At 36.8% G+C, this 22601-nt stretch overlaps 2 protein-coding genes and 1 pseudogene across 2 annotated transcripts; all 3 read left to right on the forward strand.

Annotated features, from left to right (window-relative positions):
• The first annotated feature begins 4324 nt into the window (after positions 1-4324).
• Positions 4325-5254, forward strand: LOC124238607 (olfactory receptor 5K1-like). The gene has a single exon (XM_046659750.1). The coding sequence runs from the start codon at positions 4325-4327 to the stop codon at positions 5252-5254; it is 930 nt and encodes a 309-aa protein (XP_046515706.1).
• A 3623-nt stretch (positions 5255-8877) lies between these two features.
• LOC124238123 (olfactory receptor 5H2-like) lies at positions 8878-9796 on the forward strand (annotated as a pseudogene).
• A 7199-nt stretch (positions 9797-16995) lies between these two features.
• On the forward strand, positions 16996-17943 carry LOC124238515 (olfactory receptor 5H2-like). The gene has a single exon (XM_046659557.1). It carries the CDS (start codon positions 17014-17016, stop codon positions 17941-17943), a length of 930 nt encoding a protein of 309 aa, XP_046515513.1. The 5' UTR covers positions 16996-17013.
• The last annotated feature ends 4658 nt before the right edge of the window (positions 17944-22601 follow it).

A 22601-nucleotide genomic window follows, 5' to 3' on the forward strand; every position in this document is an offset into this window, starting at 1 on the left:
GGAAAATCCTCATGGAGGAAATCAGATCTGAGCTCAAGGATGAGTAGGATTTGGATGGAAAGAGAAGGTGTTTTAGGTGAGGGAAACATGAGCAAATTAACAGAAGCAGATGCACAGAGCAACAGTGAAGGACGCACATGGTCAAGTGCCCTGAGATGAGTGAAAAAAGCAAGTTGATAGATAAGATGCAGACAGACACATAGCATCTGGAATACCAAAATGAGAATGGATTTGGTTTGAAAACTGGTGAGGGACCATGACAAATTCTTGAGCAGATGAGTATCATGTTTTTTCATTCATTCAGCAATTATTTGTTGGGCACAACAAAGTACCAGACACTGTTCAAGGTGTTGAAGATAAAGTAATGAACCTAACAAAGAAACCTCTTCCCTCTTAAGCCTATATGCTAATGGAGGGGGGGAAGTGACTGATTATAGACATCCTAACGAATATATAGTATATTGAAGAGTGATTAGTGTAACCAAGGGGACAAAAAACAGGGTAACAAAGATAAAGTCAGCTGGGGTGAAGTGGAAAGAAAGAAAATAACCTCAGTAACGCATATGTGGGACTAAATAATAATATCAAAGTTTCCAGTGAGTGTTTTGAAAAATGTGGGCAAATTCAACTCACAGAGTGAAGAAGCTGATGACTTGGCTGAACCTACCACACTTTTTAATCTTCTCTCCAAATCCTACTCACCTTTCATGAACTATATTAATTCCTCCAGTAACAGATCACACCAACCTGAGACTCTTTTCTGCTTGTTCTATGTTTTATGCACAGAATAATGAACAGAATTGTAAAAATAAGGTCAGTTACATATGAATCAGCAAGATGATCATCAGATGACCTTAGTGTAGGTCATTTGCCCTATCCTCATTGTCTCACCAGTCATCTTTAATTAATTTCACATAGTTTGTATGTTTTGAGGACTGAATTTCCCCATAGAAATACACTGATGTCAGTGCAGAGAAGTCCCTTTAGGATTTGATGGAAAATTTTAACCTTGCATCGTAAGGGACATAATTATTGACACTGACATATTAATGGTCTCTCAGATTTTCATTCTTTTAATCCCAAATGTTTCAGAGATAATATTTATAATCTGACATTTTATGAGACCAAACACCATAAAGCAGACAGTGAGGTGTTACCAAACTCTTCTGAGTGAATCCATGTAAGGGAAGCGTTCTAATTTATTGTTACTTTTAATATTAGCAGCCATAAATATTTATTTATCTGAATTGTTTAGCATGTATTCATTGTTCTTAGATTTCGATTTCTTAGTTATCTTTCTACCTCTTCTGAGAACTGAAGGCTATGAGAAACTTGGATGAGAAAATTTACTGCAATTCATGCTCATCTTTTCTGTTTTTAAGATAGATTTTCAAAATGTACAGGTATGAATGGAGAGTAATTCTGTTATGCAATTCAGGCATGTACATGACAGTTATCTCTAACTTAGCTAAATAATAAAGTGGTTTATATTTGATATTTGTAAACAAAGAAATCAAATTTTCAGCCAGTGCCTTTATTTTGATGTTTTGGTTACGGAGAAATAAGCCATTTTGACCATCAAATTTATATGATGAGACACACCAGTCAATATGTCCTAAAGGATCACTAAAAAATAAGAGAGGATAGCCTTTTGGAGGAAAAAAAATTTTGTTCTCAAAAATTACATTAAGGTTTAAAGGTTTTTCTCTTTTTCTAGTGTTAGAAAACTAAAGTATAAAGGCAAGCTTACTTCTATTTATTAGCTTTATCTGCTCTGATATCCTTCAAAAAATCTTCCATAATTTTCTCAGGAAATAGGAAAATATTATATGAGTAATTCAGACAAAAAAGATACCTAAATTTGTTGGATAAAATATGTTTTTAATTGAAATATATTTGGCATAGAATATTGTGCAAGTTTAAGGTATACAACATGTTGATTTGATATATTTGCATATGATAATGATTTCCATTGTAGCGTTAGCAGTCTATCACAACACATAATTATCATTTCTTTTTGTGGTGGGAATAACTATGATCTAATCTCTTAGCAAGTGTGATGACTATAATACAATATTGTCTATATTCACTATAGTGTGCTTTAGATCTCCAGGACTTATTTATCTACCAGTTGAAACGTTGGCTCCCTAAAATGCATCTCCCCTAATCCCTCACTGTCCAGCCTGTGGTAACCACCATTTTGCACTTTGTATTTAAGAGGTTGGCTTTTTTAGATCCCAGATGTAAGTGATCTCATACAGTATTTGTCTTTCTGTCTAGCTAATCTCAGCATAATATCTCAGGGTCCATCCATCTTGTTGCAAATGGTAGGATTTCCTTCTTTCACAATGCTGAATAATATTCCATTGCACATATATACCATATCACCTTTATGCATTCATTCATTGATGAGCACTTATGTTGTTTCCATATCTTGGCTATTGTGAATAATGCTGCAATGAATATGAGAATGCACATATCTCTTCAAAATCCTATTTTCATTCCCTCTGGGTATACATCCAGAAGTGGAAATGCCGGATCCTATGATAGTTCTATTTCTAATTTTTTGAGGAACCTCTATACTGTTTTCCATAATGGCTGAACCTATTTATATTCCCACCAACAGTGCACAAGGGTTCCATTTTTCTCCACATCCTCAACAACAATTGTTTTTGATGATCATAGCCATTCTAACAGAAGTGAGATGGTATCTCATTCTGGTTTTGATTTGCATTTCTCTCATGATTAGTGATGTTGGGCATCTTTTCATGTACATATTGGCCATCTGTATGTCTTCTCTGGAAAAATGTCTATTCAGCTCCTCTGCCAATTTTTTAATTGGATTTTTTAAACTTTTTCTATTAAGTTGTATGAGTTCCTTATATAGTTTGGATATTAACTCCTAATTTTTTTTAATGACGAGTTTTAAATAATTTTCTTTTTAGATTCTTCTTCAAAACTAATAGTCTCAATTTGCAGAAGCCAAAGAGGTTACTAAGGATCATTGGTAGGACACTGAAAACAAGTTTGCACATTCCAAGTCTTCAGGGTGGAGCTAGGACTGGAATCCATACTGCTTTTTCCCCATTGCATTTTACTCAGCATTTTTCCCTATTGCATTTCTTATAAGAGATATAAGTCAAAGCTAATCTCAAAAGGCCTACAATATAATAAGAAAATTGTTCATGCACATATGGGGGAAAAAGCAATGTAGATTAAACACAAGCAATTCTAGATTGTGTTGGGGATATAAGATATGCTTTATGGTTCAGCAAATAGAGATCACTGTGGTCTGGGGCATTTAGTTAAAACTTTATTAAGTAGCATTATATATAAACTATGCTTTACAGAAAGGAGAAAAGGATGTAGATATATTGGCAAAACTCAATAAGAATAACGGTGTGGGGCCGGCTCCGTGGCCCAGTGGTTAAGTTCGTGCGCTCCTCTGTTGCGGCCCAGGGTTTGGATCCTGGGCAGGGACATGGTACCGCTCGTCAGGCCACATTGAGGCGGCGTCCCACATCCCACAACTGGAAGGACCTGCAACTAAGATATACAACTATGTACGGGGTGGGTTGGGTAGATAAAGCAGAAAAAAAAAAAAAGATTGGCAACAGTTGTAAAAAGAAAAAAAAATAACGGTGTGGACAGAGTCAGTGTTTATGGAAATGGGTGTGACACTGGGAAAAGAGATGAGAAGGGTGACAATCTATAGATATTCATTTCCTTAGCTATTCAAGATAATTTTCTTTAAAGATAAATAGTCCTCTCCTTAATCTTTAGTGATCGCCATGCAATTCCTAAGATACAAATTTAACATATCTGTTGTATGTAATTTCCAAACATTCACTCCACTTCAAGTACTAAAAACTTTGAGTGGAAAAATATACATATATATGAAAATTTCATATTTAATATTCATATATATATGAGATTTGATTTTAACTTTATTGTAAGGATCTCTAATACAAAATCTAACACTGAAATTATTTTTGAACACTGAGCCAAACATGGGTACACTAGACGTGTACACTCCTTGCATAAATTCATAAAGACCAACCTTTTCCACTGTAAGCACCCTCCCTAGAATTGTCAAAATATCCTTTGAATCCTGAGTTTCAGAATCGAGGTCATTGAAGCCGACGTTTTAAGGGAATGAATGTACCCTAGAGGTTGTGTACCTGTCTCCCAGAGATAGTGGGATAAGCTTGAAGAAAAAGCTCCTCTCCTTGTTAAAAAAAGAAAAATTTGAAGGGAATATTATGCACACTCTAATTTAGAATCTTTTAACTCCATGATTACTATCTCAACAGACAAAGTAGAGATGACTGAGGAAAATCACTCCTTGACAACTGAGTTTATCCTCACAGGATTTACAGATCACCCAGAGCTGAAGACCCTTTTATTCCTGGTGTTCTTGGCCATCTATCTTATCACCATGGTGGGGAATCTTGGTTTGGTGGCACTGATTTTTAAGGAGCGGCATCTTCACACACCAATGTACATCTTTCTGGGCAACCTGGCTCTGATGGATTCCTGTTGTTCCTGTGCCATTACCCCCAAGATGTTACAGAACTTCTTTTCTGAGGACAGAATGATTTCCCTCTATGAATGCATGGCACAATTTTACTTTCTCTGCCTTGCAGAAACTGCAAATTGCTTTCTCCTGGTGGCAATGGCCTATGATCGCTATGTGGCCATATGCAGCCCACTGCAGTACCACACCATGATGTCGAGGAAACTCTGCATTCAGATGACCACAGGGGCCTACATCGCTGGAAACCTGCATTCCATGATCCATGTAGGACTTCTGTTTAGGTTAACTTTCTGTGGGTCTCACCAAATCAATCACTTTTTCTGTGATGTTCTTCCATTATACAGACTTGCTTGTGTTGACCCTTATGTCAATGAATTGATGATATTTATCTTTTCAGGGTCATTTCAAGTCTTTACAATTACCATAGTCCTAATCTCTTATTTCTGTATCCTTTTCACAATTTTCAAAATGAAATCCAAAGAGGGAAGAGGCAAAGCCTTATCTACGTGTGCATCCCACTTTCTGTCTGTCTCAATATTCTATGGTTCTCTTCTTTCCATGTACATTCAACCAAATTCAGTTAAAGAAGGGGATAAAGATATACTCATTGCAATTTTTTATACAATAGTGATTCCTTTATTAAATCCTTTTATTTATAGTCTAAGAAATAAGGAAGTAATAAATGTTATGAAAAAAGTTATGAAGATAACTTCATAACATACTGAAACAAACATCCCCAGTTGAATAATTGATTTTAATTTGATAAAACTTTTTTAAAATCAAAGAATACTGAGAAAGTTGAAAATGGTCACTTCATATAGAAAATAGTAAATTGCTGTAACATGATGGTGTATGAGTCAAATAAACAAATTCAGAAAGTTCTCCTAAAATGTGTTTCAAAAGCTAAGCTAGTAAGGTCTATCAGAGGTAAACTAGATAATAACTCCTGAGCTCACAAATTGTTTCAGGGTATAATTAGTTACACTAGTAACTACTTGTTTCAGAGGATAATGAGTTACAATTTTCAACAAATCCAACAAATGCTAGGGATAGACTTCTGCATATACAGAGGCTGGAAGCAAGGAGATTAACTTCAACAATCCACGTATTAGATGATGGGAGGTGAAACTGGATAATACGTTAAAAATAAAGGAGTGCACAGATATAAGCAACATTTTTTTTAAAAAGTAGATTGTAACTCTTGGATAATAAAACAAAGGCCTATCTTCTTCTTGTATCGCTCATGTTATAAGTGATTTAATATCACTGATACTTAATAAGGTGCTTGACACATTTGGTCATTTAGTAAAGATTTCCTTCAATATGTTTTTAACACAATCATTTAAATTAATATGTAATAAGTTTATTCTTTTTATTTTTGAATGAATGAATAAATAATTTTTAATTTCTCAGTTTTAAATTCTAATATTGTAAATACTGATAGATATAACCCACAGAAACAAAGCCCTTTAGGGTCCTAACATATTTTGTGACTGTAAAGGAATCCAGATACTAAGAATTTTGAGAAGCTCTGAATTAGATGGATGCTGTGCCTCTTGTATCCACCCTCTACTTTAGTGGATACTTTCAGCTGTCTGACTTGCACGCATTGATTCCCTTTCCCTTTTCTTAGGGGATCACAGTTCTTGGTATACATTACTGTACCACCCAGCCCCAACTCTTAGCAACACTGAATCCCACAGGTCTGTTGAGGGAAAAATATATGACTTATTTGGAGCCAGTGAGACAAAAGAGATGATTTTCTGGAAGTTTCGGGGAAATATGCTTCCTTTATTTCAAAAGAGATGCATCAAAAGGGTAGTGCTTCTCCCTCCGAGTGTCATGGGATGTGGATATGAAATCTGCCACTGTCTATATCCATTCTGCCTTCTGGAGAGAACGCAGCCTGGAGATGAAATCAGCACACAGAGGTGAGCACAGCTGAGGGATCACAGAGGAACAGACCCAGAGTCTCTGGGATAAACCATCCTTTCTGATTGTGTAATCCAACAGATCTTCTCACTGTTTATACTTGTTTGGAAAAGATGCTTTCTTTGCAACTGAATAAGTAGTAACTGACAACTTCATGTCTCCTTGCCTTCTCTCTCATTTTATATTCTATTTTAAATTAATCCGCATTCTTTCACCTTACAAATACTCTTCAGCAGTGTCCATTTAACTATTCAGCGTATCTATTGCCTTTTAATTTCACTCCTCTATTCTAACTCTAACCCTAACCCTAACCCTAACCCTAACCCTAACCCTAACCCTGTCCCCTTTCTCTTCTTGAGGCCTTCCTCTCCTCTTTTTTAAAAACTTTTATTAATGTACTCTAAAGGAAAAAATAATTACTTTTGTCTATGGGCAGTGGACACATGCCAAGAATGCCCGACATTTCTTGGAGAACTCGAAAAGATTCCCCTCACATTGTTCACTGTATTTCCCATTCATTTCTCATTATTCTCTGGCTTCAACTCCAACATAAAACGGAAACTGCTCTCACTAAAGACATTAAAAACATCTTATTTCCCACACTCATTGGTCTCTGTTCACTCCTTATTCTACCACAGCATTCATTTTGGCAATCAGTACTGTACTTATGTCCTCGAGCATCTTTTCTCTCTGTAAGTCCACAACACTCAGCTGTCCAGTCTCCCTCCTGCTCCTCTGGTCCTTCTGTTCAGTATTCTTTTCTGGTCTCTCCCTTATCTCTCTTTGGTTGCAGCCAGGGCACTTGGTTGCAAGAGGAAATCCATTAGTTGAAAGGAAATGGACTCTAACATAGAAATTGCAGGGAGATTGGAAGAATCAGCTGAAAAACAAGCAGGAACAGAAGGAAGCAATACAGTGTCAACAGCCAAACTTTAATCCCTACTCTATGAGCTGCTGTCCCTGCTGCTGAACTCTGGACTGCACAGCTCACACTGACAGTGGTGTTGGTGTGGAGGCAGGATGCCTGTGCTGGGGTGTTGATATTGCTGCCTTGGCTGAAATTGCAACCTAGATTCTCTTTTTTCCCTGTCCCTTTGTCCCCCTCTCTCCATATTCTAAATCCAGCGTAGATGTGTTTGCCTGGTCAAACCTAGGTTATGTTCCCTCATCTAAGTGCAACGGGATGGGAAATGCGGTTTCTTGCTTTTTGACTTCTAGAGCAAGTCGTGGCCTTTGCCTGAAACCAAGACTTATGAGGTAGAAAAGAGGATCAGTTTTTAGCCATCTAAAAATGACATGTATCCATTTTATAACCTCTTTAGTATAACTTCCTCAAGTTTCATTCCACGCCCTCTTCTCCTTACTTTATGTACACTCTTTAATGGATAGGTCATCCATGTGTTTGCCTTCAGCTACCCAAATGACTCCTAATTCATTGTTTCTAGTAACAGCTATTAGCCTCATACTACTAAGCTAACTCATCTGGATGTTCAGAGGACACTCTCTCCACAAGTTGGTCAAAGCATCTGAGTTCTAAAACTCAATTTCTGATGACCATCTATCAATCACCAAATGACTCTTCTCTCCTTCACTGGCTGTCCCCTTCCCATCTAATATGTCACCAAGTCCTAGTGAGTGTACCTTCTGACTTATTTTGATCTTTCTCATCCTCATCACTCCCTGTATCGTATCACACATGGACTAAGACCTTCACAGGTATTTGAATCAAGGGAGGGCAATTTTTAAATACAGATTATTAGACTCCTTCTGCCCTCATTGATTCAATTTCTACAGCAATACTTGACTATCTATATTTTATACAAAAGTTACCCAGACAATTCTGCTGTGTAATCTGCTTTGGGAACCACTGGACAAGAGTAACACCTTCCTAATTATTATCCCTGACTCTTGTTTACCCTCCCTACAGAGTATTTTCTACACTCCCAAATAATTAATTTAAAGAATATATTATGAAGCCACTGCTTGTCTCAAAGTTTTCAGTACTTGACTATTTCCTGAGGAATAAAGTTCAAGATCCTTGACATGGCATTCGATTCATTTCCTAATAATTCAGTCTATTTTCCCCTGAACCTCACCTACGTCCTAGACACAGAATTTCCCTGACACACTAAGTATCCCCATAAATTGAGCAAATGTTTAGAATATCTTTCCTTTTTTCTAAATCTGTTAAGTCCTGAACATTTTTAACTGAAATAATTGCAATTTCCATTACTTAAATTCCTCAAATTAGTTTCCATATATTATAATAGTAGTAAACAAAATTAAGCGCATTCTGATTAGTGTATGGTTTTATTTCAGTTACTTTCCTCCAGTTTTATTTTTATACATCTTAGTCAATGTTCTTTTTACATTTGCTGCATTCATTTCAGGGGCCAACCAGTAACGATATGGATACTAAAAATGCCAAATCACTAACAGAATTTGCTCTCACAGGAATTACTTATCAAGCAGACTGGCAAATCCCCCTGTTTCTGGTGTTCTTGGTGATACATCTCATCATCATTGTGGGAAACCTTGGACTGACTGCACTCATCTGCAATGACCCTCACCTTCACATTACCATGTACTTACTCCTTGGGAGTTTAGCCTTCATGGATGCTCGGATATCATCCACAGTGACCCCCAAGATGCTGGTCAACTTGCTAGCTAAGTTAAGATTAGCTCTCTCTCAATGCATGATACAATTTTTTTCCTTTGCATGCAGTGCAACCACAGAATGCTTCCTTTTGGCAGTAATGGCATATGATCACTACGTGGCCATATGCTAAACTTTACTTTCCCTGGTGATTATGACCAATAGACTACGCATCTGACTGTGCATTAGTCTCATCGTTTGTAGGTGGCTTATTCATTAAACAATTCATAGAGTTTTAAATTCAGATTAACCTTCTCAACTCTAACGTACTACAGAACTTTTACTGTGACATCATACCACTTTAGCATTTCCTGTACTGACCCTTCAATTAATGTTCTGATGGTATTTATTTTCACTGAGTCAATACAGTTCACCATTCTTACTGTTCCTGTTGATTATACACATATTCTCTTTACATTCTTAAAAAGGAAGTACAAGCCTTCAGGAAAGTCTTTTCCACCTGTGGAGCCCATCTCTTATCTGTCTCTTTATACTCTGGCCCTCTTGCCTTCAGGTATGTGTGCCCTGGATCTGCACAAGCAGATGACTAAGATATGATGGACTCTCCATTTTACACTGTCATCATTCCTTTGTTAAATCCAATAATCTACAGCCTGAGAAATAAGAAAGTCATAGATTCTATGGCAGAAATGTTAAAGAGAAATTGTTAAGATGTCATACCAATATTTGTTCTCTTTCTATTAAAATAGTCACACAATTATGCAGACTAGATGTGTCTCCATTTTGGTTAGTGTGCCAAGTTTTTTTTTAATTGTAATTGTCCAAATGTTTTAATGAGTTACGGTGGGAGTACTTAATAAAAACATTAATATATGTGCATTTGTCATTCAAAAAATACAAAGAATTTTAAACAGGTCTTTATGTCATACTAAAATAATTAAAGAGGAAAGCAAAATACTTTACTGCTTGTATTTTTTTAATGTGGCTTCATAAACTCGTTAAGCACTAAAACAGTGTAGTTCCTCTGCAGGACTCGATTATTATGTCTTTGATATTAATACAACTGGACAGTCTGAACACTCATCACATTTAACTCCACAGTAAAAGCAGGTTTCTGTTTGATCGAACAGAGGCAAATCCAAGGATCTACCAACCATCAGAAGCTCTTTCCTTCCACTTTATTTGGGACATGGTGAGTTTCACTTGTGTGAGGATTCAACTCACATATCACACAGAGAAATAAAAAGAAGTGGGAAATCAATGAAGAAAAATAAGAAGAGTGTTGAGACAGTGAATTTTGGGTTAAATTGTAGGAGGATGCTTTTAGCTTACTGTGCATTCATGAGTAATGAGAAGGGGGAGTCGCCTCTCACTGTCTATGATGCTTTGAAAGGCACTTTCCAGTTGTCTGTATTTTGTAGACAATCTGAAATGCTTCACTAATTCAGAAATCTAAGCGATGAGATTGCATAGCAAGGAAAAAGAAGCAGTAGAATAGGAAGGAGATGGTCTCAGTCTCACAAGAATTTTAAAAGAAATAAACCAATAAAAAATTGGTAATATTCAAAGCTTACTGGAATGTGTCGCTGACAGTAAGAAGCTTCAAGTGCATGCTACCGAAGTTCAAACAATGATAAGAAGATATGATGTCATAGTGTCCAGTGGGTGTCTGGGGAAGACACGAAAATGAGCAAATGTTTGGATGTTTTGTGCCCCGAATTCCTTCAATGCTAGCTTTCATCTCATTCCATGGTCTAAGTATAATGAGTGACCATCTTCAGGTCCACCCCTGCCCTTCCTCTCTCATCACTGTTTCCATACACATTTTTGCTGATACCACTAAGACCCTCACCCTGAGAACTAACAGCCTCTGTGAACTGCCAAACTCTACTAACTTATCTCCTACATCTTGTGGATAGTGTCTTACTTCCCAAACATTGCTGCCAGATTGTTCTTCATAAACAGAACTCTAATTAAAGTATATTCTTCTCAATAACTTTTAATGTATTGTCACTGCTAACAGATTATATGCATACATGGTATATGTGTCTAGATGTGTTGTGTATATATATATGTACTTTTTATGTTTACTTATTCATGTGTACGTACACACTACGTGATATATAAACATACCTACACGCATATAAACACATCCGTAGAAATACATGTGTATATATATATATATATATGTGTGTGTGTGTATATATATATATACACACTTCACCTTTTTCACAACTATTTTTTTTTTAGCTTTTGGATGTACATAATATATTTCGAATTCTGTGTAGATTACATCATGTTCACCACCCAAAAACTAATTATAGTCCATCCCCTCACATGTGAGCCTAATCACCCCTTTTGCCCTCCCCCCATTTCCCCCATAGTAACTACCAATCCATTCTCTGTTGCTATGTGTTTGTTTGTTGTTGTTTTTATCTTCTACTTATGAGTGAGATCATGTGGTATTTGACTTTCTCCCTCTGACTTATTTCACTCAGCATAATACCCTCAAGGTCCATCCATGTTGTCACAAATGGCCGGATTTCATCATTTCTTATGGCTGAGTAGTATTCCATGGTATATATATACACTTCATCTTGCATTTACTTCATGGCATTATTTGAAGTCCTCTCCAATGAAAACTTGTTTAAACTCTGAAGTCTTTTCCTTTGCATTTCTCCTAGTGGACTGTGTGTGAAACCCAAAGTGAGTGACTGGAAGCCTTCTGGACACACCACCCTCTCAGGTACACACTTTCATTAATACAGGTAATTCCACAAAAATGCCTGCCCCTGACTAAATGTCCCCATCTTCTCTTACAATTGAAATATTATCCTTTCTTCAGGGTCCATCTCAAATGTTAGAGCTTCCGTGACACACTTCCAGGTTACCTGCAAGATGACAGGAATGCTCCCTCATATGAAACATTCAATAGTTCCTTTATTCTTTTAGGACACAAATGCCCTTGCTTAATAGCTATTTTTGGCCTATAGCCTTTTTTAGATTACAATTTAGAAGTCTTAGTACTCTTTTTATCTTTTGCAGTGCTTAACACAGTCCAAATAAGTTCAAATAAGTATTCATAAAATATTTGTAAAATTAATCTGAAAGCACAAATATATAGAGAACATTAAAAGTGCATCACTCATTTTCGATCTTAATGAGCCCTCTGAGATTACTGGGCTTGTGATGGCTGCTGCATGCCAGCTCACCTTAAGTTTCTTTCATGACAGGCAAGTATCATACACATAAAGTGAATTATTATTTGATTGAATTATTGCTTGATTATCAGTGATGATTGCCAATTAAAACCACATTGCCTTATGTCAACAAAGTTAATGAGAGGGATGTCTGTTAATTAGAAAATTTAAATGTCAAGCTGGGTCAACTTTTGGACCATAATTCTCAAAGAAATTTCATATGCAAGATAATCCTCAAACCATGATGACTTGAGGATTGATGATGACTTCTGAGAAGGTACCTCTTAAGTCAGAGTTATCTGAGGCTAACAGCTAATAGTTGCATCGTCATACTTCCTTATATTTTTCAAGATAAAGAATGGTTCTCTAAATGTAAAGCTAGTGTTTGTACTAGTCAGGGTTGTCCAGAGTACAGAACCAATGAGATACAGATGAATACAAATATATAGATAAATCATATGAATCTATATCTTATTTATATCTATATCCAAAACATTTATTATAAGAGATTGGCTCACACAATTATGGAGATTGAGTAATCTGTCTGGAAAGTAGAGACCCAGGAAAGCCAATGGTGCAATTCTAAGGCTTGAGAATAGGAGAGCTAATGGTATATATTCCAGCAAGTTTGAAGTCCAGAGAAGAAAGAGAGCCTAAAGCAGGAGAATATCCACGTCACAGAGCAACTAGTCAGGCAGAGAGCAAATTCAACCTTCCTCTCCTTTTTGTGCCATTCAGGCTTTCAATGGATTGGATGATGTCCACAAGCATTAGGGAGGAACAACTACTTTTGTTTGTCTGGCCTCATTAAAATCGTGGATGATTAGCTCTGACAAGATCATACTAATCCAAGCACTCTGAACATCAAAATTTACGGGAATACTGGAGTTTAAACAAACATGTCAGAAGTGTCATCTGTGGTGGAAAATAGTGGCATAAAGTACAACTTCAACTGTTAAAACTAGCACTGTCTACAATGACTTGATGTTTATGTTTTCAAGGTCTGTAACGCCCTTTGGGACAACTTGGACTTCTCACACGTGTCCAAGCCTACAATGCCCAGAAGAACAGCTCACTTTTGTCTTAAAGGGAATCCTTGGGTGCTATCAGGGGAATTTTAGTTCTTCAATCCTTCCTCTTCTGGCAAAAGCACACAGTTGTACAACTGATTGACTAGTGTTCAGAGTTAATTAATATAAACCACATTTTCCTAAGCTTGGGCAATGAGGCCTCCAACTGAATCGGTGTGCAAAGAGTTGATGCCTATGTTGTTGCCATTCCTGGGCTATTGTATATTTTTCTTCTTACAAAGCCTGTCTCTTAGAAAAGATGTCCACAATTTCTTACGAGATATGGGTAAGAGAAAAATGAATTCTATAATAGTCATTATTTTTCATTTAAAAAATTTAAGATATGGTTTAACTTATAATAACATTAGATTCTGTTTACAAGATATCAAAATACCACGTGGAAATGTGTAGAGAAAAGTGAATTAATTGTGTATTTTATTTTATGACTAAAATTGGGATATGAAAAATAGCTGTAAGACTAAATTGTTCCCTTTTGGGATATTTTATTGTTTTGTTAACCTAACTATAAAGATTTTCAAAGGCAAATTTTGGTAAACTAGAAAGTTAAGTAATTTAAAAGTGGGTTTAAAGTTTCAGGTCATATGATTCTTATACAAGAAATCATCCTGATGATTCAGACAGAAAGATCCATTCTGTTTTATTAACCAGTGACTAAAACATTTACAGTAAATTACTTAAATATTAATTCCTCTATCCTTTCACCTACTTCTGACAATTTTGTTGAGTATTTTGAATATGGAACATTAAAATGTACATATAGAATATAAACGGAAATATATAGAGATCATTATGTATTTATATATATAGTTATATATATATCAACCATATATATCTATATCTATATATACATCAGGAAATATGTAGGAAATGTCCCTCCACTAAGCTTTCCAGCATTCATGACTCAATAAGTGCCCACATACAAGGTAACACACAAGGTAACTTTGAGAGATTTCAATTAATTATTGATTGGGATTGCAGGGAAGCAGGTCATTCCATATAAAAACCTACTTAACAACTGGAATTATTTGATGTTCATTATTTGTACTGTCTTTGTTTGGGACCCAGTTTGGGCTTAGTGTTATTGTGCTAAAAAGAAACCCCTCAAACAAACAAAATATCTCACAACTGGTGGAGAGGAAAGTGTTCTCAAGTAAAACCAGCAGAAGTTCATTTATAATCACTGCAATAACAAAGAAAAAGCAACTTTTAAATATGGAAGGAACTTTCAGGCAGTGCCAATGTATTTATGAATAATCCAAAGTGTATAAAATAAAATTTAAAATTGAGGTCTCTTTTTCACACACAAATTCCACAGGAAAACATGGATTTGAAAAAAATGATTCTCACGACTAACAACCTTAAGGAATGCCAGGGTGAAGACAAATACTCACCCCAACCTCTGAGCCTCCCCTCCCATCCCCTCAGCCTTTCAGTGACTTCCTCTCTCCCTCTTCCTGGTCTTTCCTACACTGACACTCTCTGTCTCTGTTATTTTCCATCTTGTTTTCTTACATATTTCCTTCCCATTTCTCCTGTTCCCTTTTTCCTCTCCATGTCCTACTCTCCTCTCCTTTCTTGTGAAAACTTTTATTAAAATGTTCCAGAGGAAAAAAACCCCTACAGGTGTCTAGAAGTGGAGAAATGCCAACTGTTCTCCAAATTTCTCGGAGTTCTCTGTATCATTCCACTCACCGGTTTTCCTTTCACTTCTTGTGATTTTCTGGCCCAAACTCTATCAAAAAATGGAAACTTCTCTCACTAAAGCCACTACCAATCTCTTAATGTCCACATTCAATGAACTCTGGTCACTCCCTGTCTTAGTAGAGTATTTATATTGGCATCTGACATGTACTTTCCTTCATTCTTCTTGATCATCTTTCCCTCTAAGTCCACAACACTCAGCTGTCCAGTCTCCTTCCTGCTTCCCTGATCACTCTGCTCACTACCCTCATCTGATCTCTCCCTAGTCTTTCTTTGCTGAGAACCAGATCTCTTGGTTGTAATGAGAAATGAATTAATTGAATGGAAATTGGCTCTAACACAGAAATGCAAGAAAGATTGGAGGAATTAGCTGAAAAAAATGGGTAGAAAAGAAGAAAACAAAGAAGCCAACTAACAGCCAAAATCAAGTCCCATCACTAACTGAATGAGAGCCCCTGTCACTGCTGCTGAACCTGGAATGCAGCTCACACTGACAATCCTCTTGTTCTGGGTGCAGGTTGCATTTGCTGGTCTCTTCCCATTGCCATATTTGTAACCAATATTCTCTGTGATCCTGTACCATGTGATCCTGTACCATTTTCTCCTTCTCTCCATATTTCAAATGTAGGTTCAGTGGGTTTGATTTGTCAAATCTAGGTCAAGTCCCTTCACTCCAGTGCATGGGGAATGGCAAAGTCATTTTCTGGCTCTTTTGGCTTCTTGAGTGGTGGTAACGTGTGCAGGCCCCTAAGACTACATGGTAGAAAATGGGATCCAATGTTGGCCATCTCATGTAAGCTGTGTATCTACTTTATAAACTCTTTGATAAACTTCCTCCCATTTCTTTCCATGTCCTTCTTCTCTCAACTTTATGCACTCTATCCAACAGGTAGGCCACCATAAATATGCATTCAGCTACCCCAGTAACTCCAAAGACATTATTTGTCTCAAGCTCTAGTAGATTCTTACTACTAAGCTCTCTAACTGGGATGTTCAGAGGATGCTGTCTCCACAAACTGGCCAGAGCATCTGAGTTCTCGATCTCAACTTTGATGACCATCTACCCAGTTACCAAGACACTATTCTCTCCTTCAGTGACCACCTCCTTCCTATGTAACTCGTCACCAAGTCCTAGTGACTCTATATTCTGCATTCTTTTGCATCTCTCTCTTATTCCTCCTAATCACTCCCAATTTCAGATCACTCATTGACTAGGCACTCAACATGCATGTGAATCAGTTGAAGAACATTTTTAAAATGCAGATATTAGACCCATTCTTGACCCACTGAATTAATTTCTACTGTGATAACTCACAATCTATATTTTGTGCAAAAACTTGCTCAGACCATTCTGGTGTGTCGTCTGGTTTGGGATCCACTGGACAAGAATATCAGCTTCCTGACTTGTATTTCTGAGTCCAATTTCCACCCCAAGAAGCCTGCTTTCTACACTGCCATATATTTATGTTTTAAAATACCTTATAATACCACTCCACACCTCAAGTTTTCAGTGCGTGTTAATTGCCTAAAGATAAAGTTCAAGATCCTTCACAGGCCATTGTATTCATTCCACTACCCAGGCCATTCAAACTTCTTTTCCCTTGACCCAACATCAGTGTTCCACACACACAATTTCCCCAACACACTCAATAGTCTCCCCAGAAATTTAGCATATACTTAAAAAGACTTTCCTTTTTCTAAATAAGTTCATTGTTGAACATTTTTTGAACTGAAATTAGTACACTTTTCTTCACATGTTCGATTCCCCAAAAATGGATTCCATCTATTATAAAAGTAATGAAAAAAATTAAGGGGAAATTCTGACGTGTATATATTTACCTCAACTCTCTTCTTGTGTATTTTCACATTATAAATCTTCAGTGATATATTTTTTTCATTTACTCCATTTCCTTTCAGGCAACACGCAGTGTGGACATGGAAATGGAAAATGCAACGTTGCTGACAGAGTTTATTCTCTCAGGACTTATTTATCAACACAAGTGGCACATCCCCCTGTTCCTGATGTTCTTGGTTATTTATTTCACCACTATTGTGGGGAACCTTGTTCTGATTGCTCTCATATGGAATGACCCTCAACTTCACATCCCTATGTACTTATTCCTTGGGAGTTTGGCTTTTGTAGATGCTTGCTTATCATCTGCTGTGACCCCCAAGATGCTGGTCAACTTCTTTGCCACAGATAAGATGATCTCTTTCTCTGAATGCTTGATACAATTTTTTTTCTTTGGAATCGGTGTAACCACGGAAAGTTTTCTTTTGGCAGCAATGGCATATGATCGCTATGTGGCCATATGCCAACCTTTACTTTATCCTGTGATTATGACCAATAGACTATGCATTAGGCTATTAGTTTTGTCATTTTTTGGTGGCCTTCTTCATGTCACAATTCACATTGGTCTCATATTCAGATTAACCTTCTGTAAATACAACATAATACATCACTTTTACTGTGACATTATGCCATTATTTAAGATTTCCTGTACTGACCCTTCTATTAATTTTCTGATAGTATTTATTTTTGCTGGGTCCATACAGGTGTTCACCATTCTGACTGTTCTTGTCTCTTATACACTTGTTCTCTTTACCATCTTAAAAAGGAAGTCTGTGCAAGGTTTCAGGAAAGCCTTCTCCACCTGTGGAGCCCATCTCTTATCTGTCTCTTTATACTATGGTCCTCTTGCCTTCAGGTATGTGCGCCCTGGATCTGCACAAGCAGATGATCAAGATACGATGGACTCTCTATTTTATACTATCATCATTCCTTTGTTAAATCCAATAATCTACAGCCTGAGAAATAAGAAAGTCATAGATTCACTGGCAAAAATGTTAAAGGGAATTTTTTAGATTTCATGCTACTATCTGTTCTCTTTGTATTAAAATAGTCATAAAATTGCGCAGATTAGATATAGCTCAGTTTTGGTTAGTGAGCAAAGCTTTTTGTAGTTATAACTGACCTAGATCTTAATGCATTAAGGTGCGAGTACCTAAAAACATCTTCATATATGTGTGTATGTTACTCAAAAACAGAGGAATTTAATCAGGTGTTCTTGTCATACTAAAATAATTCAGGACAAAAACAAACAAAATATTTTACATTTGTCTGTTTTCATTGTGGCTTTATAAATGTATTAAGCATGAAATTAATGCAGTTCCCAAACAGGACTCAATTCTAATGTCTTTGACAGTAACACTACCTGGCAGCCTGGAGACTCAGATCACATCTAACTCCACAGTGGAGGCAGGTTTGTGTTTGAGTGAACAGAGGCAAATCCTGGACTTCTGCTAGCCGTCAAAGGTCTTTCATTCCACTTTATATGGGACATGGTGAATTTCACTTCTTGTGGGGATTCAACTCACAGATCACAGAGAGAAATAAAAAGAACAGGGAAAACATTGAAAAAAAATGTGAAGAGAGTTAAGACAGGGAAATTTGGGCCAAACTGTAAGAGGATGCTCTTAGCCCAGTGTGTGTCCATGGGCAATGAGAAGGAGGAGTCGCCTTTTACTGACTAAAATGCCTTCAAAGGCACTTTTCAACTGACTGTAGGATAATCTGAAGTGCTTCATAATTCAGAAAGCTAAGAGATAAGATTTCAGAAATTATTTTGGATGGGCATAGAGAGGAAAAGACATGGCAGAATAGGAAAAAAATATTCTCATTCTCAATCTTCCAAGAATTTTTAAAAAAGGAAACTAATTAGATAAAGAAATCAGTAATACATCATGAGTATGGATTATGTTGTTGACAGTGAGAGACTTCAAATGCATGCTACCGAAGTTTAAATGATGTTAAGAGGATACGATGTAATGGTGACAAGTGGCTGTCTGGGGAAGACATGAAAATGAGCAAGAGTTTGGATGTTTTATGCCTAAAAGTCATTAAACATTTGTTTTTGTGACACTCCATGCTCTAAGTACAATGAGTGATGGTCTTCAGGTCCACCCCTGCCCTTCCTCTCTCATCACTGTTTCCATACGCATTTCTGCTGATAGCACTCAGACCCTCCCCTGAGAACTAACAGCCTCTGTGAGCTGCAAAACTCTACTAACTTATCTCCTGCATCTTGTGGATAATCTCTTACCTCCAAACATTGCTGCCAGATTATCCTTAATAAAGAGAACTCTGACTAAATCACATTCCTCTTAGTGACTTTTGAAGTATTGTCATTTCTAATCGGTTATATGTATACATGGTATATGTATCTTGATCTGTGTGTATGTATACATGCACTAGTTTATGTTTATCTGTTTATCTGTATGTACAGATTACATGATATATAAACATATATACATATCTATAGAGAAATATATATAATACATATGTTAAAACTTATATATATAAAAATATATATACAAGTATATATAAATATTTACCTGGAGTTTTCTTCCTGGCATTATTTGAAGTCTTTTCCAATAAAACCTGTTTAAACTCTGAAGCCTCTTCCCCTACATTTCTTTCGATGGACGCTGTGTGAGCCTTCTGGACACACCATCCCCTCAGGTACATGCTTCCATTAATACAGGTCACTCCACAAAAATGCCTGCCGCCAACTAAATGCCTCCATATTCTTTTACAATTGAAATGCTATCCTTTCTTCAGGGTCTATCTCAAATGTTACAGCTCCCAGAATGCATTTCCAGATTACCCCAAATGGGAGAGCAATATTCCCTCATTTGAAATATTCAGTATTTTGTTTATTCCTTTAATACACAAATGGCCTTGTGTAATACCTATTTTTGGCCTATAGGCTTTTTTTAGATTATACTTTAGAAGTCTTAGTACGCTTCTTATCTTTGCAGTAAGAGTATATTACTCTTTTTTTTAATCTTGTAACGAGCCCAGGAGATTACTGGGCCTGGAATGGCTGTTCCATGCCAGCTCACCTTCTAAGTTTCTTTCATGACAATCGTATCATACACCTAAAGTGAATTATTCTTTGATTGAATTATTCCATCATTGACAGTGATGATAGCCCATCAAAACCCTATTGCTGTATGTCAATAAAGTTAACGAGAGAAACATCTGTTTATTAGAAAATTTAATTGTCAAACTGGATCAACTTTTGGACCATCATTCTCAAAGAAATTTTGTATACAAGATAATCCTTATTCTATCATAATATAATGCCTCTTCGGAGAAGGTACCTTCTAAGTCAGATTTAGAGGGTAACAACTAACAGTTACATCATGATATTTCCCTCTATTTTTCAAGATAAAGAAAGAAGTAAACTAAATGTACGCTAGTGTTTGTATCATTCAAGGTTCTCCAGAGTACAGAACCAATAACATATGTATATAAACCCAAATATATAGATAAATCTATATCAATCTCTACCTATATCTTCTCTATATCTATATCTAAAGACATTTATTGTAAGGTATTGGCTCACATGATTATAGAGACTAAGTAATCCCACGATCTACTGTCTTCAAGGTAGAGACCCAGGAAAACCGATGGTGTAGTTCTAAGGTCTGATCATAGGAGAGCTGATGGTATAGATTCCAGGATACCTTAAGGCCTGAGAACCATGAGAGCCCAGGGCAGAAGATCAATGTCACAGATTAACCAGTCAGGCAGAGAGCAAATTCAACCTCCTCTGCTTTTTTGTTCCATTCAGGCCTTTGATGGATTAGATGATGCCCACCAGCATTAGGGAACACTGACTGCTTTATTCAGTCTGCTAATTTAATACTAATATTTTCCAGAAACACCCTTACAGACATAAGCATAAATGATGATTAACCAGATATCTGGACAATCCATGTCTGAGTCATATTGACACACAAAATGAATCAGCACAAGTCCACTCATTGTCAATGTGGCATCCATACGCAATTCCTTAAACCATACTTAAACTCTGAATAAGACAATAGGAAGGTCAGAATACTGTCCAAAATGACAAAATTATGCTGTATACAACCAGAAATGCACTAAGCCCTTCCCCAGAGGAGGAGGTTAAATACTTGAGTGATGTTTAATCTTCTCTTTGATATCTGCTAACTTAAATAGTGTGATTTAAAACTAACAATACTTAATTACTACAATTTAAAGTCAATACATTTTGTTACATGAGGAGAGCATAAGAGTGGAAACAAAACAAAGATATTTGCTATGTATGTATGTATGTATGTATACATACATAAATACACACACACACACACAAATGTACGCACACAGAAATATATTCTTACCAAACTGAGGAGTAAATAATCATAGCAATTGCAGTCCTCATTTCTGTAACCAGTCGTGTGGTCACAGCTTGTATTTGTAATTACTTTTTTCAACCATCCATTCCATATTCCCTTTGTTGCCTTCAGTAAGCATCTGAGTTGGTCATTTTTCTTTACCTTCATTCCTGAAGTGTCTGGGCCATTAGAAGTCTTGCCTGGATTGGTTTGTTGAATTTTCCATTTACCTTATTTACGAGGAATGGTACTACTAAGAGACACCCTAGGTGATCTGAATTTCAGATGTACTTGTCCTAACCTCCATTGTGTAGGAGTAATCCAATTTCTTTTTGGTAGTCAGGGTCATTCATACAAGCCAGCACAGTAACTTTCTTCTTTGCATGATAATTCAGAGGCATAGGAGCACGAAGTGGCCAAGACACAATCTTAACTTCTTGCTCAATGGGATCATTGTTGTCTGTGCTGATGGAAGGTTTCCTCCCTTTGGATCTAAGGCCTCTAGGCCCACAGAGCATAAGTCCATGAGAACAGGAAGCAAAAATTATGCTGGCAGGTAACTAGGGGTAATAGTGTGTGATGCCACTCTTATTTTCATCACTTGACTCCTAGACCAGTTAATCTTAGCTATGGGAGAAACAGTACTAAGTAATGGATGCTGATTCAGAAAATATACAGCCTTCTAGAGAACCTGGCCTAGCTCTGCATGGTAATGTCATCTAGGTGGTGCTGTGACAGAGTTTCAGCAGGCCATTCCATCATTCTGTCAAACTACCTGTATGAGGATGATGGCAAAATGGTAAGATAAGGAATTGTATAAGAATGAGGCCATTGCTGCATTTCATTTGCTATGAAGCAAGTTCCTTGATTAGAAGCAATGCTGCATTGAATACTACGACAGGAGACAAGAAATTCTGTAAATCCATGGACAGAGTTTTGGCAGAAACATTGCATGCAAGATTGCAAATCTACATCAAGAATAAATGTCTACTTTTGTAAGAACAAAACACTGCCCTTCCATTACATTATAATCTACCCAATATAATCAACTTTCAGCAAGGTAGCTGGCTGATAACCCCTATGAATGGTGCCATACTGGGGACTTTGTGTTTATCTCTGTTGTTGGCAGACTGGACACTCAGCAATGGGCCTAACCAAGTCAGCCATGATGAGTGGAAGTCTATGTAGCAGTGTCTGGGCACATCCTCCATTCCTGCCACAATAACCACTTTTTTCATGAGCACTTTTGGTGATGACAGGGGTGGCTGCAGAAAGAGGTTGACTGGTGTCTATAGAATGGGTCATTCTATTCAATT

The sequence above is a fragment of the Equus quagga genome, chromosome 4 (assembly GCF_021613505.1).
Source record: "Equus quagga isolate Etosha38 chromosome 4, UCLA_HA_Equagga_1.0, whole genome shotgun sequence".
NCBI classification, from domain to species: domain Eukaryota; kingdom Metazoa; phylum Chordata; class Mammalia; order Perissodactyla; family Equidae; genus Equus; species Equus quagga.

Bases quoted from the DNA above. Each gene is read 5' to 3' on its own strand.
- LOC124238607 (XM_046659750.1), top strand. From the start codon at position 4,325: ATGACTGAGGAAAATCACTCCTTGACAACTGAGTTTATCCTCACAGGA.
- LOC124238515 (XM_046659557.1), top strand. From the start codon at position 17,014: ATGGAAATGGAAAATGCAACGTTGCTGACAGAGTTTATTCTCTCAGGA.